The sequence below is a fragment of the Mycena indigotica genome (genome assembly GCF_014461135.1).
Source record: "Mycena indigotica strain 171206Taipei chromosome Unknown Mind.scaff0003, whole genome shotgun sequence".
Classification (NCBI taxonomy): domain Eukaryota; kingdom Fungi; phylum Basidiomycota; class Agaricomycetes; order Agaricales; family Mycenaceae; genus Mycena; species Mycena indigotica.
Window position 1 is genome coordinate 538,706 of NW_023503002.1, and position 24,726 is coordinate 563,431.

Below are 24,726 nucleotides of genomic sequence, written 5' to 3' on the forward strand. Positions count from 1 at the left end.
TCCGCCAGTGCTTAATTCACAGTTTTTGACCCAATTCTTTGTTTGGGTGGTACTCTCGGCCCCTCTATGTAGGCCATGATGTTCGCTCATCTTGGATCTGAGTGTTTCCATTCAAACAGCTAAAAATTCCTCAGACAAATTCAGACCCTTTGACTATGATTTTCAGTTCTGATTTCACTTGGGCTTTTGTTTGTTTACTTATATCCTTTAGGTGTTGAGTTTGTTTCCAAAATCCGTGTGGCCATCATACTAGGCTCTAAATCTTTTCGTGGTATTTGTCGACAACTCAAATAACACAGAAACATAAAACACTTTGGTAATCGGACAACATTCAGCAGTTTGTTCTCAAGTTTTTAAATATGTTTTGTGAATCTTTATCACCATATACATCCATTAAGGAGAAACATGTTCCCTTGTGCTGTGATATCTTTTTTCAGTCTAATATCAATATCAAAAATAAACTTTCTATTGATGATGGATGATATTGCCAAATCAAGAAAGATAAAATCCTATTCAGTGCTAAGAAGATGCAATTGAAAGTTTGTGGTGATAAAATATTATTTCTTAATTGATATCTAAGTGCTTCTATGGCTTAACTTTCATGAACAATGCCAAACTTGGTATGGTATGTATTGTAGCAAAAATGCCGTGACATCGCATACAAAAATCTCAATTCATATGAGATTTCCTTATTAGGCAATTGTTGGCGCTGGAGGTGCCGGAAAAACTGCAAAATTACCCTTTTGGGATGCGAAAATGGCAAACCCGGCATGACATGCGAAGTTTTTTCGTATAATATGCCGAGTGTGACATGTGACATTCGAAACGAGTAAAATACTACAGTATGTCAACTAGAGTATTTCAAACCCTACTGTCCATGAATCTTATACTAGCAGACATAAATCAAACGGCCAAAAGTTATCTCAGAAATGTCCGCAAAAAGGTGAGTTTGGGTCTCCCCAGTCATATTGGCTCAGTGACTGTATTTTGAAAAGAGGACTGGAGAGGAAATAGGATCAAATTGCACTTGCTACTGAAAGATGATCAAATACTTGAAAGGTCTGATCAGTCAACATTTCAAATGATATAATGTGAAAGAGATGAAACAATTAGCTATACATTTGTATACAACTAATTTTTCCACTTGACCCCAGTAAATAATATAATAGTAGCATTGACTCAGACTGTTTTGCCTGAAGTTGAGTTTGCTAAATTTTTGAGACACGAGTACAGACTTGCGTGAGGAGCATGCTGGAGGCAGCACGGGAGAGGCACGTAAGCAGCGAGTATCTTGAGGGTGAGTTCGCAAGGCAAGCCGGGGAACAGAGCCGGACGAGAAATGTCCATCGTGGACGATGACAAGCAGGGTGTCACGGCGGGTCACACAGTGATCGCGTAATTTTCTTTTTGCTCTTCCCTTCATCTTGGTTACACTACTGCGACGATGCCGGCCCGGAGGAGCACGCGCACGCGCAAGGTGTCGGGTTCGCCCGCGTCCTCTCCGCCACCTGTAGCATCTTCGCCGCCCGCTGCAGTCGACATTGACGACGATGACGATGAAAATGAGGGATATGAAGACGAGGATGAGGAGTTTGGGGAGGGGTCGGGCGCTGGCGAAGATGAGGACAGTGAGGGCGAGGGAGATGGAGAACCCGCAAGTGGCGACGACGAACCGCCCCCTGCCAAAAATGGAGACGGGGAAGATTCTGAAGATGAGGACAGCGATGACGACGACGCGCCGCCCGTGGCTGTCCCACACTCGCAAGCGAAGAAGGCGGCGCGCGGTGTACAGCAGCGCGTAGAAGAGGCCAGGGCGGAGGTCAACCGCGCGGCGAAGGCGAAAGCGCAAGCAAGGCAAAAGGGCGGGAAGGGGAAGAAAGAGGCGGAAATGGTCGGGAGCGACGTGGACAGCGATGCTGAGATGGAGGAAAGGATGGAGCGGGCGATGAGGGAGGCGCGGGCGGAGCTGGGGAGCGATTCCGAGGGAGAGAGTGAGGAGGAGGATGTCGAGATGGAATCGGGCAGCGAGGAGGACAGCGATGAAGACGAGGATGAAGAAATGTCGGACATCCCCACCCCTCCCCCGCCCAAACAAAAAGCCGTCTCCGCCTCCAAAAACCACCTCCCAGACCATCTCTTCGCCTCTGCATTCGCTACCCCCGCCCCCGCAAAAGCGCCCGCCCCCAAAACTGCCCCGGCCCCGCCGACCAAGAAGCGCAAACGCTCGAAAAAGGAGCTCGTCGTCGGGTGCGTGGCCTCCTCTTTTCCATCCGCGGTGCTAATACTCTGTTTTCAGCTCGCGCACGATCCGCGTCGACGCTGCACACACTACGCCCTCTGCCCTGCCTTCGAAGAAGATCCGCAAGTTCACCGACCGTGCACTCGGCTTCAACGTCAAGACCGCCGATGCGAAGACGAAGGGGAAGAAGGCACGCAGGACGGAGTGGCAGCGCTTACCAGGTGCGTGGTTCTCCCCGTTGAAGACCAGGTTTCCTTATGTTTGTTGGGGGGCAGCTGCGATTGGCGTGTTGAGAGGTCATAGGGTGGATGGCGGTGGGCGGCCGGCGGCGCGGTTCGTGCGCAACGCGTGATGGGTGCGAGTCATACTCGGGTGGAGCAATGTGTGGTACAGTCTGCGGTACTGGCTGACAATGAATCTATCTCAATTCTGAACACTGAACCTGTTAGGACAGCGCGCCTTGAGTTGAGTTCCTGACTTGCACTGCGATTTTCTTCTGAATTAAATGGCCACTGGCAAAAAGTCTCGCCACTTTTGGAACCTGCGCATTCAATCCCTACATACGGGCCAAACAGCAGCTGATCTGCCATCGACTTCGGATTCATTTCTCCTCCGACATTCCCCGTGCAGATGAGCCGCAGTTCCAGCCGCGCCGTGCGGTAAGCGCGCCTTACGCCGTCACGATCACCGTCGAAGACGCCGTGCCACAATGTCAGCCGCCTTACACACTTCACTACCTGGGCGGCCCAACATGTCATCGGCGTATTTCCGCGTCTCTCAGGCTCCAGTATGCACGTCCCGGCTGGCAACTGCGCAGGCGACGCGTCACTGCGGCCATCAGGGTGTCTGAACGTGTCGGCGCTGGCGGAGGATAGCGATCTATTTGCTGCTCTGGCCCACTGGCAGTATGCACACATATATAAGTGAGGGCCGACAGCAGCCTGGAAGAACTCAAATCTACAGAAACCTGAACAACGATGGAAACCGAACCGCAAGTGCTCATCGTGCGTTCATCTCAGGGCCCGGGAATTGGCCAAACAGTAGCTCAGCGTTCTGCAGGCCGGCGCGGGCCCCTCCGGGCTCGTGCTTGCGCTCATCCTCCGGCGCAGCGGCGTGCACGTGCGGATCATCGACAAGGAGCCGGCTTACCGCCCCGGGAGCCGCGGCTCGGGCGTGCAGGCGCGCACGCTCGAGCTCTACGCCCAGCTCGGCCTCTACCCCCAGATCGCGGCGTGCGGCGCGGAGATCCCGAACATCGCGCTGTACAAGCCGGGCAAGGAGAATCTGACGCCGCAGAAGGAGTTCAGGCTGACAGAGCGGGCGGAGGCGACGCCGGGGATGCCATACGTGAGGATTTATATTCTTAAGAGGGAACATTGATGGATTTGACAGCCGAACGCGATAAACATCCCGCAAGACGCGCACGAGGCGGTGCTGCGCGGTGCGCTCGCGGAGCTGGGCTGCACCGTCGAGCTCGGTGTGGAGCTGACCAAGTTTAGTCAGCACTCCGACGGTGTCCGCGCCACGCTCAAACACGCCGACGGCACGGAAGAAGTTGCCGAGGCCGCGTGGCTGGTCGGCGCGGACGGCGCACACAGTGTCGTGCGCAAAGGCCTGGGGCTGAATTTCCTCGGCGAGACGCACGAGGAGCAGGAGATGTTGATTGGTGATATTGAGGTCGAGGGCGTCACGCCGGGGGTAACATCTTTCTGCCTTCGCTTTCTTGAAGTTGCTGATATTTCATAGCTGTGGCACATGTGGGCCGACCCGCCGCGCACGATGGTCCTTCGCAGCGCGACGCCCGACTCCAACCTCTTCATGTTCGCGTACGTCCCCGGCACGCCCGGCGCGGTGCAGCACGCCGGGCCGTTCACCCGGGACGAGTTCGTCGAGACGTTTTATGAGGTCACACAGCGCACGGACATCACGTTCGGGAAGGCGACGTGGCTGTCGCGCTATCGGCCGAACATGCGCATGGTCGATCAGATGCGGGCGGGCCGCGTGTTCGTCGCTGGCGGTGCGCCTTCCCGTATTCCTTGACTGTTCTGTTTTCGGTTAATCATTTCGCTTTTTAGATGCTGCACACTGTCACAGCCCTGCTGGTGGTCAAGGCCTCAACTCGAGCGTGCAAGACGCGGCGAACCTCGCGTGGAAGCTTGCGCTCGTGATCAACCACCATGCCCCCGATGCGCTGCTGGACACATACGCCGAGGAGCGCCTCCGCGTGATCGCGCAGATGTTACAACTCACAACTGCCTTGTACAACTCCACGTTTGACGCGCTCCGGGTGCGTGCATATATATTGTGGTCGACCCCTTGTTCTTCCGCTGATGTGTTCTTCTAGTTGAAGCAGCAGCTCGATGGGGACGCAGGCGCCGAGGATGCACCGATGGGCACGGACAGGAACGGCGCAGGGCTATCCATGCTCGGCGTGAACTACTCCGGGAGCTCCATCATCGCGGAGAACAACAACGCCGGCCCGGCCCCAGCGTATGCACCGGGCTTCGCAGAGACAGGCGTCCGGGCCGCGTACCGTGCGCCGGATGCCCCGGGGCTGGTGGCTGTTTACCCAATGAAGAAGGAGACGAGCCTTTTCGAGGTGTTCGACGTCGCCCTGCACACCGTCCTGCTCTTCGGCGGTGCTGCCTCCAAGTTCTCCCGTCTGCTTCAAGGGTGACCGGTGGGGACAACACAGATGGTGCAGATTCTTCCCGCCTCTGTTGGCACTTCTTCTCACTGGGGGCATTACCTAAGGCGTGCTGGAACACGCGGGCCGGCCGCAGAGCTCACCGCATACCTACCGCGGGCTTGCTCAGTGACAACTTTCTTTGTCCTAGGACAAAGAAATTCTTTGTTTCTGGGTCCGCGCTAGCAACGCGGCTGGCCCGCGGTAGGTACGAGGTCAGCCACGCGTTTGACCCGCGTGTTCCGGCAAGCCGTAGGCTGTGCCCCTAGTGTCTCTCAAAGCGGAGGGCGTAGACATCGTCACGGTGCTGCAGGATGCGCGGGGTCATGCGTACACCGGCTACGGCGTCGATGTGGGTGAGACTGTTGTCGTAGTCGTGCGTCCCGATGGCGTCGTCGGCGTGGTGCAGCGCGGGAGCGCGGAGGAAGCGGTCGCAGACGTGCCAGAGTATTTCGCAAAGATCTTCGGGTGAAAGATTGAGTACTATAATACATGGTTCAGCCTCTTGCTAATTGGGAGCGGATGAAACGCACCTTGTCGGCGAAGTCACTGATCGCGAGGGACTCCCTGGCGCTTCACCCGCGGCCCAGCGCAAAGAGCCCAGCCTGAGGCAACGAACTTGAAGCCAGCCCTGCAACCTGGCAAGCTGCGCCCCTGTGACGAGTACAACGCGGACACCGTGCTGATGGCGGGGTGTACTACAAGGCGTGGCCAGGCTCCAGGACGCCGTCATTGACTTCCTCGATTTGGAGAACAACGACACAAAGGCGCAGTGCCCCCGGTATTTGATGGAGGTCGGACCAGGCGGTGGTGGTGTCGCGCAGAGGCGAGGGCATGCAGCGGGAGCTGTTCAGCGCACGAGCGGGCGACCTCGACGATGGATTGAGCGGGGCATAAGATGGCCTGGGCGCTCTGAGTCAACACCACACAGCGGTTAATGCGCAAGAGCGGGTGGTGGTTGATGAAAAAGAAGCGGTGACAAGAATCCGGCATGCGGCGCCGAGGGCCGAGGCGGATTCCCACACAGCCTCAAGAAGTTTTCCTTCACCACACACCACACCGAACGCGCTTGCCAGTCTCACTCTCCCTCGACGGCAAGACGGCTCCAAAGCCAGCCGGGGCTGGGGGCCCCTCCTGCGGACTTCCCTTCCGTTTCTGCTGCCCTCTTCACGGCCCCGGACGACCCCGACTTGCTTAAAAACCTTTTCAATGCACACTACAGAAGACTCTGGCGTTGCGCTTACCTCTGGCGCCAATTGGGGCCCCTCCTGCCGACTCCCTTTCGCTCCCGCTGCCCTCCTCACGGCCCCGGACGACTCGCCCCGGCCTGCTCAATCCTTTTCAACGCGCTCGAACGAAGACACTAGGCGGCAACGCGGACGATACACTCGCCACTGTAGCTGGTGGAGAGTTCTGGGCGCACCTTCTGCCACCGCGCGCCATCGCGACGGTGGATCGACGGGAAAATGGACAGGCACCACGCGCCACACTCTGTCGTCCTTCGTGTGGCTTGCGCAACGATCTGCCGGTTGGATCTGGGCTGGCGCCAGGCGCGACGCTGGCCAAATCTTGGCAGTTTCGGCCACGATTGGTCCCGAGGTGCGCCTGGGACACATCCCAGATGTCTCGACGCGTTTCGGCGGTCTGCATCGGCCGCGCTCGAGCTCGCTGTCGACAGTGGTCTGCACAAGATCGGTGAGCGCCGAGCTCAATTCCGGTCCGTTCGGGCTGAATTTCTCAGCGCAGGCAGAGCGAACGCGGCCGTCCAGCCGCTGAAGTTTTCAAGACAAGCGGGCCAACGGCTGGCCCTGCGCTCGCCGATCTCTGGTGCGCGAAACTCGGGGCGGGTCGGCCGCGTTCTCACGCGTCCGGCCCAGGACCTTCAGGATGAGACGGGGCAATATGCCCCTCTATCCCCAGCGAGTTTCACGCGGGACGACTGCGGGCTTGGGTCAGCGCTGCCCGGCCAGGACTTTCCGCGGCCAGCGACGTTCCGCTGCCCTCGAACGAAAAAGGATTCTGGTCCTCCAGGGGCGGCGTACACGTCAAGAGAGACTCGCGAGACACATCCTAGATGCTCTCGATCCGTCTCCGCGGGCTATGTACTCCGCGTTCGCTGTGGACCGCGTTGTGCACACGATCGGTGAGCGCCGAGATCATTTCCGGCTCGTCCTGGCTCAAATCCTTAACGCAGACAGCGTTGGCTTGCTTCTTCAACTTCTCAAAGTTTGGAAGCGAACAGGCCAGCGGCTGGCCCTCCGCTCGCCGATCTCCGTTGCGCGAAACTCGAGCCTGGCGAGCCGAGTCCTCGCTCGTTCGGCCTGGCGCTTTCAGGGTGCGAAAGAGTGGTAATCCCCTCCAGATGCCGTGAATTTCAAACGACACAAGCCACTGTCTGGGTCTGCGCGGTCCTCCCGCTGTCTTCCGAGGCCAGGGGCGTTCCGGCCCGCATCGCGGCCGTTCGGCGTGGAAACTTGCGCCCGGACAGCGAGCATACGCCCGCCCATCTCCTGGGAATCGCAAGCGGAACGACGCCCTCGTCTTGCCGCAGCGCCGAAGTGAGTCCATCCAGCCCTTTTGCTGAATTTCACTCATGTATCGCACCAGCCAGCTCTCGCACAAGTCAAGCCCGACGTGCCCTGCGCGTTCTGCTTGCAAACAGCCGCCATTAGTACGCGCTTATTGCCGCGGGAGGTGTGGGGATGTCGTCTCATTGTAGGTTTTTTCAGATATTACCTCACTGCTCAGTCAATTTGCAGCCCGCAAATGCAACGAGGTGGCCACAGCGCTGTCGTCAAAGCCAATCCCCGAAGTACTTCCTTTACCGCGGCCCTTGACGAAGCTGGCACGGTGGCGATACTGCCGGGCTGGCTCGTAGTCGGCACCGCCGTGTATAAGTCTTCTGGCTCATCACAAACAGCATACTGACTGTCGTCGCAGCTCCCCGCGGTGTTGTTGCACGCGGTAATTATGTGCGCGACCGACCTTTGGAGGATTTGCAGAATGCGGGTGAGCTGCTTTCCGCACCGCATTCGAGTTGACTGCCAGTGAGAGTTGGTGACCGTGCCGGCCAGTCTTGCGGCACCGGCGGGCAGGTCTACAGAGCGGGTCTGGGACTAATACTAGGGTGGCACCAGTGCCGGGAGGAAGTCAGCAGCCCATCCGAGCCAAGTGCTCTTCTGCACCGACCGTGGAAAAAATATTATCTGCATGTAATTCACTTCTTCAACTGAATAATATCTGAACATATGAACCAGACTACACAATCTGTCATTGAAACTGTAGCCAAAACATTACATGCACCTAAGCTGATAATATATAATCGATGAACATCAGCTAAAATATTGAATTGAACCATTCATCCAATAAACATATCCTACACCGCCAACGGGTTTCCGGCTGTGACACAGCCGGAAAACTCCCGGTGGATACATCTGATGCCCAGCTGATTCCCGGATCAGTGCCACATATCCTAGACTATATGCATAGAAAAATGAACAATGGATGAAATAAATGAATAGATAGTTGATTACGTAATCACAGAACTAGCCTAAATCTCACTCTTGTCTATGATCCTTGTACTTAGGCCTATACCACATGGCCTCTAATAATCTTGCACAGGACACAGACTATAAACACAGAGATTGCGCTGAACTGTATAGCATAAGTCAGAAGATGTATCCAATCTTGATTGAGTGACCTCCATTTTTCTTTTTGATCTTCATTCAATTAAAGGCAATTTTGAACTTGTACAAATAGTTAATAGAAATATTACAGGAATAGAACTCAAGGGAAACAGAAAAATAACAAATTATATAGATATATCACTCCGACATCCCATCAACTCAGTCCTTCATTGGGCATGAGAATGCTAAGTTTGTGGCCTTGATTTTTGGAAAGGGAGGTCCTAGCAGACAAGACTTGTCCTTCACTATAGATCATTTTTAGTGCTACTTGCCATATGATTAAAACAAAAATTCACATGCAACACAGCTTACATAATCATCCAATATATATATATATATATATATTACAATTAACACAAGTCAAGATAGTTAAATTGGCAATAGAAATGCATAGAAAATAAAGCAGGGGAAATCATATTATATAAGCAAATATGATTATCTCCTCAAGGATTTTTGCACTTAGCATAGAAAAAGTGAAAGCCTGAACCTGATAATAATGAAGCCTTATCACTTTGGTGAATAAAACTGGACTTGTCGGAAAGAGAATAAATAATGACTTGGATGAAAAAAATTATATCTATAAGTCTCACTTCATTAGGTGTTCAGCCCCAAATTGTCCCAGTGGTTCAGCAGGCTGGTGTGGATGGCTTGAAAGTATCTAATGTAAATTTTATTTACAGAGTAAAATCATATGTATTGAAAGATCCAAAATCTTTCAGTTATAGTTCAGGTGACGTCAGCGTGGCTTCTGTACCCACACCTGCCAAAGCGGGCCTGGGACATCGGCAGGAACGGGTACAGGCCATGTATGAAATGTGCTTATGTAAGCAATGCAATTAAGGATTCTATTTTATTTCATAACATGTGGTGTGTCACATCAAGAAAAGAGTTTAATCCAGTGATAGTTTTGAACTTGACTTGACTAAATTCATCTTGTTTAAAATGTGTGCTTACATAAGCATCAGCTTTAAAAAAGCCTTTATTGCAGCCTTCTGAGGCGAGGCTCACACCAAGATCATGCAGCAGAAGATGGAAAGCCATATTCAAACCAAAGACATGGATGCAACTAGCTGTTTTGCCATCCTTGACTAGTTGACGACATCAACGTTATCTGCATCGCCAAGAACGGGATGCTTCAGGCCGTTATGAACATGGTCTACCGAAAAGATACTCTCCCCATACCTACGAAGCCTGGAAGGCGGAATCCATCAAATAGGACAGTGTACTTTGCCACTTCCAGTTCCACATCTTCACCCCAACGGCTCCCGCCCTTGCTAAAAGTAGATTCAGTAATCGTAACCCATTCAACAGATGGGCCCGAAACACAGGCATTAGCGCCACCGGATCGACCATGGCGGTACCCCTGAGGAGATCGAGATCGATTGGGCCCAAGCCCCGGCAATGGCCCGCAGCACTTGCTGCTACAACGATGGCCAGTGCCAAGAGACTTTTGGCCCAGATCCGGCACCAACCTGACAAGGCGCATGCAAAATTGCAACAATGGATCCGCCTGGCACGTCAGGCCGAGAATGGGCCCGAACTTGAAGAGTTTGTGCAAACTGGGTACACCCCCAATGTGGCCAAAGCGCTACAACAACTCCAAGATGCCTCATCCTTTTGCAAGAGCAAAGGCACCACTGCCACCCGTGTGGCCATCACTCTCCAAGGGATTAACCATCTCCGAGGATACTTGGTCAAGGCACTACTCGATAGTAATGTCACATCCGAGTTTATGCAAAAATGTTTCGCAGAGGATTCCCAGTTGGAATTGGAAGTCCTGCCGCACCCCGTTCCAGTGTACAATGCTGACGGGGCTATCATGCACATCACCCACCTCCGGGTCACCTTTCAGGATCATTCTGAACTTCTCATGTTTGCCATCACGGACACCAGGAACAGTGATGTTAAACAAATTACGTAATGCCTAGTAGTTCACCAAGCTCGACCTACGATGGGGGTACAACTATATATGGATAAAAGAAGGCAACAAAGAGAAGGCTGTGTTCAGCACTCAACGGGGCCTGTTCGAACCACTTATGATGGCCTTATGAACTCTCCGGCCACGTTCCAATCAATGATGAACAAACTGTTCTCCAACTTGATCATGTTTGGATGATATTCTCATCTACTCCAGCAACCTCGCCGAACATTGAACCATGGTTAAGGAAGTTTTGCAGATCCTGAAGGACAATCATTCAAACAGAACAAGGTCAAGTATCTCAGGGTGATTGTCGGAAACAGGCAACTACAAATGGACCTGATTGCTTAGGTATGAGAATGTCAAGTTGATTTTCTTGATTTTGAAGATTTGTAGTTCACCTAGTAGGGAATACTAGTTCACATCCTCACTTAAATAGAAACTCGTGTAATCAATCAAAGAGATTTGCAGTATGCATTCAAACAGAATATCAAGTTCAGAAACCAGGCTGACCAGATGCCATAGTTATCAGACAGTTTTCTTGTGGTATTGACTTTAAATTAGTAGGGAAACATGTAGTTGGCTGGTTGAATACCAATTTGTAGCACCATTGAATACATACTTGAAGCATCACAAACAGATAAGAAGTTCATATAACTATAGGGGAGTTATATGCAGTAGAGGTTTAAAAGATCTAACTAAGTATGTAAAGCACCAAGTGGCATTTCATATTCAATAACCAAGCTTCACTAAAAAACATGTGAGTCAGTAGCAGCATGCAAAATTTGGCTTGAAGACTAGATATTATAGTCAATAAGACCACTTACTTTCATTCATTATAAAGTAGCCTGTGATTAACCCAGTTTTGGATTGGAACTGTCAGTAGCTATTAAGGATGTCAATTGTGTAGTATTGGAATTCCAAGCAGACCATATTGCTACAAAGTTGCTGGTTAAGCTTGGTCTAAGTGTAGGCCAAAGTAAAATCTATGAGACACTTGGTGGAGAATACAATACCACTTCAAATCATAAAATATGATACCTGCTTGACCATCCTTGAAGTATACCAAACAAACAAGTAAAGCTATATTGAGAAGCTTTTTAATGATATTTCAACCAACAGGAATTGACTGAGTTATACAACTGGCAGTTGCTCAAGGACCGGGTAATAGAGAATTTGAATACCTTTCTGATAGTATATAAATCATCCCAAACGGACAAGAATTGGCCAAGTTATGAGCCTAACACTATTTTACAACTGGGAAAAGTGATGTTCAACTTGGGGTTTGAACCGGCCCTAAAGCGGACTTCCGCGGATTTCCACTCAAAAGACACTCGTGATTTTTAAACTTTGGTGTTTTCTGAGCCAACCATTGAGAATTAGACTTAGGTCCAAACTGAACCAAGTCATTAATTTGTGATATCTACAACTTTCATTATTTGACTATGACCCTAAGGTGGAATTCCGCGGACTTCCACCTGGCAGTTAAGATGTCAGCTAGTAAAGGTCTGTAGTTTTGTATTCAATCATGTTCAAGTTGAAGGATGGTTTGTAGGCCTATTGAATACCTTTCTGGTCATATATGAACTGTCTTCAATGGTTAAGAACTCATTGAGTTATGGCCCTAACACTGTTTTGAAAACTCAGGGGATTTCCACCTGGCAGTTAAGTCAAGGCCTAAAGTGGAAATCCGCGGACTTTCACTCGATTTCCACTCCAAAAGACACTCGTGATTTTTCACTTTTCTGTGTTTTCTGGGCTAACCATTCACAATTAGGCTTAGGTCCAAACTGAACCTAGTATTCAATTTTGAATATCTACAACTTTCACCATTTGAGGCCGGCCCTAAAGTGGAGTCCGCGGAATTCCACCCCAAAAGACACTCGTGATTTTTCACCTTTCTCTGTTTTATAAGCCAACCATTAACAATGAAGCTTAGGTCAAAACTGAACCTAGTGTTCAAATAGTGATATCTACAGGCTCACAAAGTATGAAGTCATTCTGCCTGCCCTAAAGTGCTGGCAGTTAATTACTTCCAAGTCTTAGTTCAATTAACAATCAGGCTTAGGGCCCAGTAAGGTTGCTGGCCCTAAAGTTCTGGCAGTTAATTACTTTAGGGCCAGTCTTATATATTTTATATTTTATGGAGCTGGCCCTAGAGTCTATATTATTTTATACTAAGTCATTTATGGGGCCGGCCCTAAAGCGCGGGAAAAAAAGAAAAAAAAATACCCATAGTACAGAAAGAGAAGCCAACATAAGTTGTGAATGCAGGAAGAGTACAATCAACCAGATGATCCACTTGAAGCAGAAGACTTTTGTTATTCTGACTTTTTTAGCAGTTTTACTGAGTTGCCAATCAGGTGTAGTGGCTGTATGGGAGTTCACTACTCTCCCAACAGCTTAGTGGCAGTCTTAAGGAAGACTGCCAGACCAAAGAAAATGCCACAACCAAAAAGACAGCTACTAGCAAACCACTGACAAACACACTATGACCAACAGGTTGAGCTCAGCTCGGAAGGTGTTGAACCAACCTCGCTACCCGCAGGCTTACCATAGCATATCCTATCTCCGCCAATTTAATGAAGCACAGACCAGACTGATCCACTTTCACTGTCTCCCCCCCAGAACCCACAATAGGAAGAGCAGGGTCATTGAAGCCAAGCTACTCTTCCATATATAAGGCAGGCCCACCCCCCAGCCCACCCCAAGTCCAAATCGCGCAGAGGCGTGAAAAGCGCTGTCCACAATTTTGCGCACACGGAGTCCGCCCCAAGTCCGCACATACAGGTCGTGTGGGTTCAACTCGGGCACAACACAAATATTATTTCTTTTTTACAGAAATGCTATTTACGCAAGCCACACATATACGCCGTCACGGTTCTCGCGCAGTTGATCACCGTCGAAGATGCCGTGCCACAATGTCAGCCGCCTTACACACTTCACTACCTGGGCGGCCCAACATGTCATCGGCGTATTTCCGCGTCTCTCAGGCTCCAGTATGCACGTCCCGGCTGGCAACTGCGCAGGCGACGCGTCGCTGCGGCCATCAGGGTGTCTGAACGTGTCGGCGCTGGTGAAGGATAGCGATCTATTTGCTGCTCTGGCCCACCGGCAGTATGCACACATATATAAGTGAGGGCCGACAGCAGCCTGGAAGAACTCAAATCTACAGAAACCTGAACAACGATGGAAACCGAACCGCAAGTGCTCATCGTGCGTTCATCTCAGGGTCCGGGAATTGGCCAAACAGTAACTCAGCGTTCTGCAGGCCGGCGCGGGCCCCTCCGGGCTCGTGCTTGCGCTCATCCTCCGGCGCAGCGGCGTGCACGTGCGGATCATCGACAAGGAGCCGGCTTACCGCCCCGGGAGCCGCGGCTCGGGCGTGCAGGCGCGCACGCTCGAGCTCTACGCCCAGCTCGGCCTATACCAAGAAATCGCCGCTTGCGGGGCGGAGATCCCGAACATCGCCCTGTACAAGCCGGGCAAGGAAAATCTGACGCCGCAGAAGGAGTTCAGGCTGACGGAGCGGGCAGAGGCGACGCCGGGGATGCCATACGTGAGGATTTATATTCTTAAGAGGGAACATTGATGGATTTGACAGCCGAACGCGATAAACATCCCGCAAGACGCGCACGAGGCGGTGCTGCGCGGTGCGCTCGCGGAGCTGGGCTGCACCGTCGAGCTCGGTGTGGAGCTGACCAAGTTTAGTCAGCACTCCGACGGTGTCCGCGCCACGCTCAAACATGCCGACGGCGCGGAAGAGATCGCCGAGACGGGGTGGCTAATCGGCGCGGACGGCGCACACAGTGTCGTGCGCAAGGGCCTGGGGCTGAATTTCCTGGGTGAGACACACGAGGAGCAGGAGATGTTGATTGGGGATATCGAGGTCGACGGTGTGTCTCCCGGGGTAAGTTTCGTGCTTTCCTTTGGCGCTAACTAACTTATTTTTATAGTTGTGGCACATGTGGGCCGACCCGCCGCGCACGATGGTCCTCCGCAGCGCGACGCCCGACTCCAACCTCTTCATGTTCGCATATGTCCCCGGCACGCCCGGCGCGGTGCAGCACGCCGGGCCGTTCACCCGGGACGAGTTCGTCGAGACGTTTTATGAGGTCACACAGCGCACGGACATCACGTTCGGGAAGGCGACGTGGCTGTCGCGCTATCGGCCGAACATGCGCATGGTGGATCAGATGCGGGCGGGCCGCGTGTTCGTCGCAGGGGGTGCGCCATGCCAGAATCCCCCTTATCTGACTGATGATTTAGATGCTGCACACTGTCATAGCCCTGCTGGAGGCCAAGGCCTCAACTCGAGTGTTCAAGACGCGGCGAACCTCGCGTGGAAGCTTGCGCTCGTGATCAACCACCATGCCCCCGATGCGCTGCTCGACACATACGCCGAGGAGCGCCTCCGCGTGATCGCGCAGATGTTACAACTCACAACTGCCTTGTACAACTCCACGTTTGACGCGCTCCGGGTGCGTGGATATATATTGTGGTCGACCCCTTGTTCTTCCGCTGATGTGTTCTTCTAGTTGAAGCAGCAGCTCGACGCGGACGGCACCGAGGATGCTCCGATGGGCACGGACAGGAACGGCGCAGGGCTATCGATGCTCGGCGTGAACTACTCGGGGAGCTCGATCATCGCCGAGGACAACGACGCCGGCCCCCCCCCCGGCGTACGCGCCGGGCTTCGCAGAGACCGGCGTCCGGGCCGCGTACCGCGCGCCAGATGCCCCGGGGCTGGTGGCTGTTTACCCAATGAAGAAGGAGACGAGCCTTTTCGAGGTGTTCGACGTCGCCCTGCACACCGTCCTCCTCTTCGGCGGTGCTGCCTCCAAGTTCTCCCGTCTGCTTCAAGGGTTACCGGTGGGGACAACACAGATGGTGCAGATTCTTCCCGCCTCTGTTGACACTTCTTCTCTCAAAGCGGATGGCGTGGATATTGTGCTGCACGACGCGCGGGGTCACGCGTACGCCGGGTACGGCGTCGAGGCAGGTGAGACGGTGGTCGTGGTTGTGCGCCCCGATGGTGTCGTTGGCATGGTGCAGCGTGGGAGCGCGGAGGAAGCGGTCGCAGACGTGCCAGAGTATTTCGCAAAGATCTTCGGGTGAAAGATTGAGTACTATAATACATGGTTCAGCCTCTTGCTAATTGGGAGCGGATGAAACGCACCTTGTCGGCGAAGTCACTGATCGCGAGGGACTCCCTGGCGCTTCACCCGCGGCCCAGCGCAAAGAGCCCAGGCAACGAACTTGAAGCCAGCCCTGCAATCTGGCAAGCTGACGAGTACAACGCGGACACCGTGCTGATGGCGGGGTGTACTACAAGGCGTGGCCAGGCTCCAGCACGCCGTCATTGACTTCCTCGATTTGGAGAACAACGACACAAAGGCGCAGTGCCCCCGGTATTTGATGGAGGACCAGGCGGTGGTGGTGTCGCGCAGAGGCGAGGGCATGCAGCGGGAGCTGTTCAGCGCACGGGCGGGCGACCTCGACGATGGATTGAGCGGGGCATAAGATGGCCTGGGCGCACTGAGTCAACAGCACACAGCGGTTAATGCGCAAGAGCGGGTGGTGGTTGATGAAAAAGAAGCGGTGACAAGAATCCGGCATGCAGCGCCGAGGGCCGGGGCGGATTCCCACACAGCCTCAAGAAGTTTTCCTTCACCACACACCACACCGAACGCGCTTGCCAGTCTCACTCTCCCTCGACGGCAAGACGGCTCCAAAGCCAGCCGGGGCCGGGGGCCCCTCCTGCCGACTTCCCTTCCGTTTCTGCCGCCCTCTTCACGGCCCCGGACGACCCCGACTTGCTTAAAAACCTTTTCAATGCACACTACAGAAGACTCTGGCGTTGCGCTTACCTCTGGCGCCAACTGGGCCCCTCCTGCCGACTCCCTTTCGCTCCCGCTGCCCTCCTCACGGCCCCGGACGACTCGCCCCGGCCTGCTCAATCCTGTTCAACGCGCTCGAACGAAGACACTAGGCGGCAACGCGGACGATACACTCGCCACTGTAGCTGGTGGAGAGTTCTGGGCGCACCTTCTGCCACCGCGCGCCATCGCGACGGTGGATCGGCGGGAAAATGGACACGCGCAAGGCGCCACACTCTGTCGTCCTTCGTGTGGCCTTGCGCGCCGATCTGCCGGTTGGATCTGGGCTGGCGCCAGGCGCGACGCTGGCCAAATCTTGGCAGTTTCGGCCACGATTGGTCCCGAGGTGCGCCTGGGACACATCCCAGATGTCTCGACGCGTTTCGGGGGCTGTGTAGGGCCGCGCTCGCTGTCGACAGTGGTCTGCACAAGATCGGTGAGCGCCGAGCTCAATTCTGGTCCGTTCGGGCTGAATTTCTCAGCGCAGGCAGAGCGCACGCGGCCGTCTAGCCGCTGAAGTTTTCAAGACAAGCGGGCGAACGGCTGGCCCTGCGCTCGCCGATCTCTGCTGTGCGAAACTCGGGGCCGGTCGGCCGCGTTCTCACGCGTCCGGCCCAGGACCTTCAGGATGAGACGGGGCAATATGCCCCTCTATCCCCAGCGAGTTTCACGCGGGACGACTGCGGGCTTGGGTCAGCGCTGCGGCGCCGCTGCCCGGCCGGGCCTTTCCGAGGCCGATGGCGGTTCTCGGCCGTCTCTGGGCCGCTGCCCTTGAAATGGCGCGCGCGAGTAGCTGCGTGGCGAACGCCCACCTCCAGGCGAAACGACCGCGTCGTTGTTGAGCACCGAAGCGTCGCTCTAGGGCCGATGCTTCGGCGCCACTGTCTCGAGGACAGCGGGTGGCCCTTTGCCCCGATTCGGTTGAGATTTACAGCAGAGGCGGGGGCAATATGCCCCCCACTGTTGATAAAATCTAGGGCGAAACGGAGCAGCGACTGTCCCGCGCGGCCGGGGGCGGTCTTGGCTCAAGTCTTCAACGCGGGCAGAGTCAACCTGTCCTCAAACTCCTCAAACGGGCCGCGTTCTCGCTCGCTCGGCCTGGTGCTTTCAGGGCGAGGAGAAGTGGTAACTTCCTCCACATTCTGTGGATCTCAAACGACACAAGCCACTGTCTAGTATCTACGTCTGCGCGGTCCTCCCGCTGTCTTCCGAGGCCAGGGGCGCTCCGGCCCGCATCGCGGCCGTTCGGCGTGGAAACTTGCGCCCGGACAGCGAGCATATGCCTGCCCATCTCCTGGGAATCGCAAGCGGAACGACGCCCTCGTCTTGCCGCAGCGCCGAAGTGAGTCCATCCAGCCCTTTTGCTGAATTTCACTCATGTATCGCACCAGCCAGCTCTCGCACAAGTCAAGCCCGACGTGCCCTGCGCGTTCTGCTTGCAAACAGCCGCCATTAGTACCCGCTTACTGCCGCGGGAGGCATGGGATGTCGTCTCATTGTAGGTGTTTTCGGATTTCCGATACTACCCTCACCGCTCAGTGCTCAACCGTTAATTCAGAGCCCGCAAATGCAACATTGCGAGCTGGGCCACAGCGCTGTCGTCGAGGACAACCCCCCGAAGTACTTCCTTTACCGTGGCCGTTGATGAAACTGGCACGGTGGCGATACTGCCGGGCTGGCTCGTATTCGGCACCGCCGTGTATACCAAGTCTTGGCTCATCGCAAACAGCATACTGACTGCCTTCGCAGCTCCCCGCGGTGTTGTTGCGCGCGGTAATTATGTGCGCGACCGACCTTTGGAGGAGTTGCAGAATGCGGGTGAGCTGCTTTCCACACCGCATTCGAGTTGTGGGCAGGCAGGTCCGCAGAGCGGGTCCGGGACTAAGACTGGGGTGGCACCAATGCCGGGAGGAAGTCAGCGGCCCATCCGAGCCAAGCGCTCTCCTGCACCGACCGCAAAAAAAATATTATCTACATGTAATTCCCTTATTCAACTGAATAATATCTGAACATATGAACCAGACTACACAATGTGTCGTTGAAACTGTAGCCAAAACATTACATGCACGTAAGCTGATAATATATAATCAATGAACATAAGCTAAAATATTGAATTGAACCATTCATCCAATAAACATATATGCATAGAAAAAATGAACAATGGATGAAATAAATGAATAGATAGTTGATTCCGTAATCACAGAACTAGCTCAAATCTGACTCTTGTCTATGATCCTTGTACTTAGGCCTATACCACATGGATCTTGCACAGGATGCAGACTATAAACACAGAGATTGCGCTGAACTGTATAGCATAAGTCAGAAGATCTGATGTAGACTGATGCTTACATAATCACTATTAGCCACTATCTAATCTTGATTGAGTGGCGTCCATTTTTCTTTTTGATCTTCATTCAATTAAAGGCAATTTTGAACATGTACAAATAGTTAATTGAAATATTACAGTGATAGAACTTAAGGGAAACAGAAAAAGTAACAAATTATATCGATATATATCACTCTGACATCCCATCAACTCAATCCTCAGTCCTTCATTGGGCATGAGAATGCTAAGTTTGTGGCCTTGATTTTTGGAAAGGGAGGTCCTAGCAGACAACACTTGTTCTTCACTATAGATTATTTTTAGTGCTACTTGCCATATGATTAAATCAAGAATTCACATGCAACACAGCTTACATAATCATCCAATATTACAATTAACACAAGTTAAGATAGTTAAATTGGCAATAGAAATGCATAGAAAATAAATCAGGGGAACACATATTATATAAGCAAATATGATTATCTCCTCAAGAATTTTCATATGATTTTTGAACTTAGCATAGAAAAAGTGAAAGAGTGAACCTGATAATAATGAAGCCTTATCACTTTGATGAATAAAACTGGACTTGTTGGAAAGAGAATAAATAATGACTTGGATGAAAAAAAATTATATCTATAAGTCTCACTTCATTAGGTGTTCAGCCCCAAATTGTCCCAGTGGTTCAGCAGGCTGGTGTGGATGGCTTGAAAGTATCTAATGTAAATTTTATTTACAAAGTAAAATCATATTTATTGAAAGATCCAAAATCTTTCAGTTATAGTTCAGGTGACGTCAGCGTGGCTTCTGTACCCACACCTGCCAAAGCGGGCCTGGGACATCGGCAGGAACGGGTACAGGCCATGTATGAAATGTGCTTATGTAAGCAATGTAATTAAGGATTCTATTTTATTTCATAACATGTGGTGTGTCACATCAAGAAAAGAGTTTAATCCAGTGATAGTTTTGAACTTGACTTGACTAAATTTATCTTGTTTAAAATGTGTGCTTACATAAGCATCAGCTTTGAAAAAGCCTTTATTGCAGCCTTCTGAGGCGAGGCTCACACCGAGATCGTGCAGCAGAAGATGGAAAGCCATATTCAAACCAAAGATATGGATGCAACTAGCTGTTTTGCCATCCTCGACTAGTCGACTACGTCAATATTATCTGCATCGCCAAGAACGGGATGCTTCAGGTCGTTATGAACGTGGTCTACCGAAAAGATACTCTCCCGATACCTATGAAGCCTGGAAGGTGGAAGCCATCAAACAGGATGGTGTACTTTGCCACTTCCACATCTTCGACGAAAGTTACAAGATCAGTCACCCTTGGGCCCAAGCGCCCCAACAGCTCCCGCCCTTGCTAAAAGCGGATTCAGTAATCATAACCCATTCAACAGATGGGCCTGAAACACAGCCATTAGCGCCACTGGATCGACCATGGCGGTACCCCGAGGAAATGGGGTGCCCGCAGCCATCGCACTCCCCACTACTAGGCCAGCCCTGATGAAGATCGATCGGGCCCAAGCCCTGGCAACGGCCCACGGCACTTGGTGCTACAATGATGGCCAGTGCCAAGAGACCTTTGGCCCAGATCCGGGACCAACCTGACAAGGCACGTGCGAAATTGCAACAATGGATCCGCCTGGCCTGTCAGGCCGAGAATGGGCCCAAACTTGAAGAGTTCGTGTAGACTGGGTACACCCCCGATGTGGCCAAAGCGCTACAACAACTCCAAGATGCCCCCATCCCTTTGCAAGAGCAAAGGCACCACTGCCACCCATGTGGCCATCACTCTCCAAGGGATTAACGATCTCCGAGGATACTTGGTCAAGGCACTACTTGATAGTGGTGTCATGTCCGAGTTCATGCACAAATGCTTTGCAGAGGATTCCCAGTTGGAATTGGAAGCCCTGCCGCACCCCGTCCCAGTGTACAATGCTGACGGGGCCATCATACACATCACCCGCCTCCGGGTCACCTTTCAGGATCATTCCGAACTTCTTATGTTTGCCATCACAGACACCAGGAACAGTGATGTTACCATTAGCAGAACATGCCCGCCCATATTTGAGCCATACAAAGTGTGGCTACCAAGTTGGCCACCACTGCCAAAGGGCCCCGAACTATGGAGGAAAGTGTACCAGCACACTGCTTGGCCGACTTTAAAGAAGTAGTCGAGAAACAGGACCTTAACAAACTCCCAGAACAGAGAAAATGGGACCACACCATCGAACTTCATCTGGATGCTGAGCCCGTAAAGGGCTGCTGCATCCTGCTGTCGGGCGAGGAACAGAAGGAGCTCAACGTTTTTATAAACGAGCATCTAGCTACCGGACGGATTCGACCCTCCAGCAACTACAAATGCACCTGATTGCTTAGGTATGAGAATGCCAAGTTGATTCTCTTGATTTTGAAGATTTGTAGTTCACCTAGTAGAGAATACTAGTTCACATCCTTACTTAAATATATAAACTCCAGTAATCAGCAATAAGAGAGATTTGCAACAATAAACCAGGCTGACCAGATGCTATAGTTATCAGAAAGTTTCCTTGTGGTATAAACTTTAAATTGGTAGGGAAACATGTAGTTGGCTGGTTGAATACCAATTTTTAGCACCATTGAATACCTTCCTAACCATACTTGAAGTATCACAAACAGACAAGAAGCTCATAGGGGATTTATATGCAGTAGAGGTTTCAAAGATCGAACTGTAAAGCACCAAGTGGCATTTCATATGTAATAACCAAGCTTTACTAAAAACATGTGAGTCAATAGCAGCATGCAAAATTTAGCTTGAATACTAGTTGCTGACTGGAAGAATCTGGTATAAGTTCTAGATATCATAGTCAATAAGACCACTTAGTTTTATTCATTATAAAGTAGCCTGTGATTAGATTGGAACTGTCAGTAGCTATTGAGGATGTCAATTGTGTGGTATTATAATAATGAGCAGACTATATGGATCCAAAGTTTCTGGTCAGGCAGTAAGCTTGGTCTAAGTTGAACAATGCCAAAGTGAAATTTGTGAGACACTTGGTGTATAATTGACTGTAAAAATGTGTCAAAGGACTCGTTATAGTAAGTACCAGGGGATGGAGAATTTAAATACCTTTCTAATGGTATATAAATCATCCCAAATGGACAAGAATTGGCCAAGTTATGAGCCTAACACTATTTTACAACTGGGAAAAGTGATATTCAACTTAGGGTTTGAACCGGCCCTCCGCGGATTTCCACTCAAAAGACACTCGCGATTTTTTAAACTTTGGTGTTTTCTGAGCCAACTATTAAGAATTAGACTTAGGTTGAAACTGAACCAAGTCATTAATTTGTGATATCTACAACTTTCATTATTTGACCATGACCCTAAAGTGGAATTCCGCGGACTTCCACTCCAAAAGACACTTGTGATTTTTCACTTTTCTGTGTTTTGTGGGCTAACCGTTGACAATTAGGCTTAAGTCCAAACTGAACCTAGTGTTCGATTTTGAATATCTACAACTTTCATTATTTGAGGCCGGCCCTAAAGTGGACTCCGCGGATTTCCACTCAAAAGACACTCGTGATTTTTTAAACTTTGGTGTTTTCTGAGCCAACCATTAAGAATTAGACTTAGGTTGAAACTGAACCAAGTCATTAATTTGTGATATCTACAACTTTCATTATTTGACCATGACCTTAAAGTGGAAATCCGCGGACTTCCACCTGGCAGTTAAGATGTCAGCTAGTAAAAGTCTATAGTTTTGTATTCAATCATGTTCAAGTTGAAGGATAGTCTGTAGGCCTATTGAATACCTTTCTGGTTATGTATGAACTGTCTTCAATAGTTAAGAACTCATTGAGTTATGGCCCTAACACTGTTTTGAAAACTCAGGGGACTTCCACCTGGCAGTTAAGTCAAGTTCAACTTTGCCTAAAGTGGAAATCCGCGGACTTCCACTTCAAAAGACACTCGTGATTTTTCACTTTTCTGTGTTTTCTGGGCTAACCATTAACAATTAGACTAAAGTCCAAACTGAACCTAGTGTTTGATTTTGAATATCTACAACTTTCATTCTTTGGGCCGGCCCTAAAGTGGAGTCCGCGGAATTCCACCCCAAAAGACACTCGTGATTTTTCACTTTTCTCTGTTTTGTGAGCCAACCATTAACAATGAAGCTTAGGTCGAAACTGAACCTAGTGTTCATTTTGTGATATCTACAACCTCATAAAGTATGAAGTTATTCTGCTGGCCCTAAAGTGCTAGCAGTTAATTGCTTCCAAGTCTTAGTTCAATTAACAATCAGGCTTAGGGCCCAGTGGTCAATCATACCTTGGCAAAGTTGCTGGCCCTAAAGTGTTGGCAGTTAATTACTTCTAAGTCTTATTACTTTAGGGCCAGTCTTTATATTATTATATATATATAAGTCATTGATTAGGGCAGCCCTAATGACTTTAGGGCCAGCAGTCTATATTATATATATTATGGGGCCGGCCCTAAAGCATGGGGAAAAAAAAAAAAAAAAAAATACCCATAGTACATGTAGTGCTAAGAGATGAAAGCAAAATTTCATTTGAGTATCAGTTGATAGAGATTTATGATAGCTTTCTAACGATATATAAATGATCCTAAATGGATAAGAATTGGCTAACATATAAGTTTCAGGTGCAAAACACAGCACCTCAAAGAATTAATGTTTCATTTCCATTGGTTCAGTGAGCCAAATATAGAATCTTGGAAGGATTCTGTTTTTGCAGAATGCAGCAGTATAGACATGTTGTTAGTGCTTGCATCCTAAATAGTGAAGTTCAGTTCTTTGCCTATTTTGGCTGAATGGGTTTGGTTCAGAACCTGGATTCAGCAAACCTGAATGCCAAGCCCTGCCTTTTTTGTGCAAAAGAGGCTGAACCCAAGCCAAATCTGGTTTGGAAAGGGTTTTGGCCAAATGCAAATACCAAAGCTTAGTTCAGTCCAGTTAAGTTTGGGTTTGAACAGAAAGCCCAAATCAAAGTTGATCACCACTAATCATAAACTACACTAGGTGAAGTTTAAGCCATGTGATTAGTAGATACTATAAAAGCTTATGAAAATAATGCATTTCAGGATTCATATTCTTATTTTCCAAGAAATCTCACATGTCATTTTTGTCAATATACTTTGTGAGAGAAACTGAATTTATAGGTTTGAAACTGCTTTGAACTCATTTTGTTTCCCAACTCTATACCAAACTTTCATACTTGGAAAATCCCCCTTAAATCTGGGTGTGATTCAAACTGATCTGACTGAGCATCCAAAGGTCAGCATAGATGGTTGAAGTCCCAATTAGGTTTTGAGGGTGTTCTACATTGTCAACCCCATTGATGTAAGGTGAAACATTTGTTCTCTTGATTAATACTAGTTCAGATCCACCCTTAAATATAGTTGAAATAGCTCTAGTAATCAGTAAAGAAAGAGATTCGCAGCATGCCTTCAAAAACATAGAGCATCAGGCTGACCAAAACCCCAAAATAGTCTGGTCATAGTTATTTTTGAATTAGAAGGGAAACATAGTCCAACATAGTGTTTCAAGAATTGTATGAAGCAGCTAAGAAACTGTAGGCCAAAATGAAATATGTGAGACACTTGGTATAGAAGCAAGGAAAATTTGGGTTAAGACCAATTCAAAGAGAAAAAGTCAAGTTCAACTGGGGGGGTTGAACCGGCCCTAAAGCGGACTTCCGCGGATTTCCACTCAAAAGACACTCGTGATTTTTCAATCTTTTGCATTTTGTGGGCTAACCATTGGGAATTGGGCTTAGGTCCAAACTGAACCAAGTCATTAATTTGTGATATCTACAACTTTCATTATTTGACCATGACCCTAAGGTGGAATTCCGCGGACTTCCACCTGGCAGTTAAGATGTCAGCTAGTAAAAGTCTGTAGTTTTGTATTCAATGATGTTCAAGTTGAAGGATGGTTTGTAGGCCTATTGAATACCTTTCTGGTCATATATGAACTGTCTTCAATAGTTAA

At 50.4% G+C, this 24,726-nt stretch overlaps 4 protein-coding genes across 4 annotated transcripts; all 4 read left to right on the top strand.

Annotated features, from left to right (window-relative positions):
• Positions 1–1,444: 1,444 nt before the first annotated feature.
• MIND_00298900 (uncharacterized protein) lies at positions 1,445–2,591 on the top strand (the record flags this gene model as incomplete). Its single annotated transcript, XM_037359851.1, has 3 exons — positions 1,445–2,247; positions 2,297–2,460; positions 2,515–2,591. The coding sequence occupies 3 exons, from the start codon at positions 1,445–1,447 to the stop codon at positions 2,589–2,591; spliced, it is 1,044 nt and encodes a 347-aa protein (XP_037222736.1).
• A 625-nt stretch (positions 2,592–3,216) lies between these two features.
• On the top strand, positions 3,217–4,916 carry MIND_00299000 (FAD-binding-3 domain-containing protein; the record flags this gene model as incomplete). Its single annotated transcript, XM_037359852.1, has 6 exons — positions 3,217–3,243; positions 3,284–3,586; positions 3,632–3,937; positions 3,986–4,256; positions 4,315–4,526; positions 4,584–4,916. 6 exons carry the CDS (start codon positions 3,217–3,219, stop codon positions 4,914–4,916), a joined length of 1,452 nt encoding a protein of 483 aa, XP_037222737.1.
• Positions 4,917–5,972: 1,056 nt separating this feature from the next.
• MIND_00299100 (uncharacterized protein) lies at positions 5,973–7,853 on the top strand (the record flags this gene model as incomplete). Its single annotated transcript, XM_037359853.1, has 7 exons — positions 5,973–6,620; positions 6,667–6,752; positions 6,803–7,068; positions 7,120–7,260; positions 7,314–7,483; positions 7,533–7,596; positions 7,645–7,853. The coding sequence occupies exons 1-7, from the start codon at positions 6,135–6,137 to the stop codon at positions 7,851–7,853; spliced, it is 1,422 nt and encodes a 473-aa protein (XP_037222738.1). The 5' UTR covers positions 5,973–6,134.
• Positions 7,854–13,718: 5,865 nt separating this feature from the next.
• Positions 13,719–15,647, top strand: MIND_00299200 (FAD-binding-3 domain-containing protein; the record flags this gene model as incomplete). Its single annotated transcript, XM_037359854.1, has 7 exons — positions 13,719–13,745; positions 13,801–14,088; positions 14,134–14,439; positions 14,486–14,756; positions 14,799–15,010; positions 15,068–15,250; positions 15,300–15,647. The coding sequence occupies 7 exons, from the start codon at positions 13,719–13,721 to the stop codon at positions 15,645–15,647; spliced, it is 1,635 nt and encodes a 544-aa protein (XP_037222739.1).
• Positions 15,648–24,726: the final 9,079 nt, after the last annotated feature.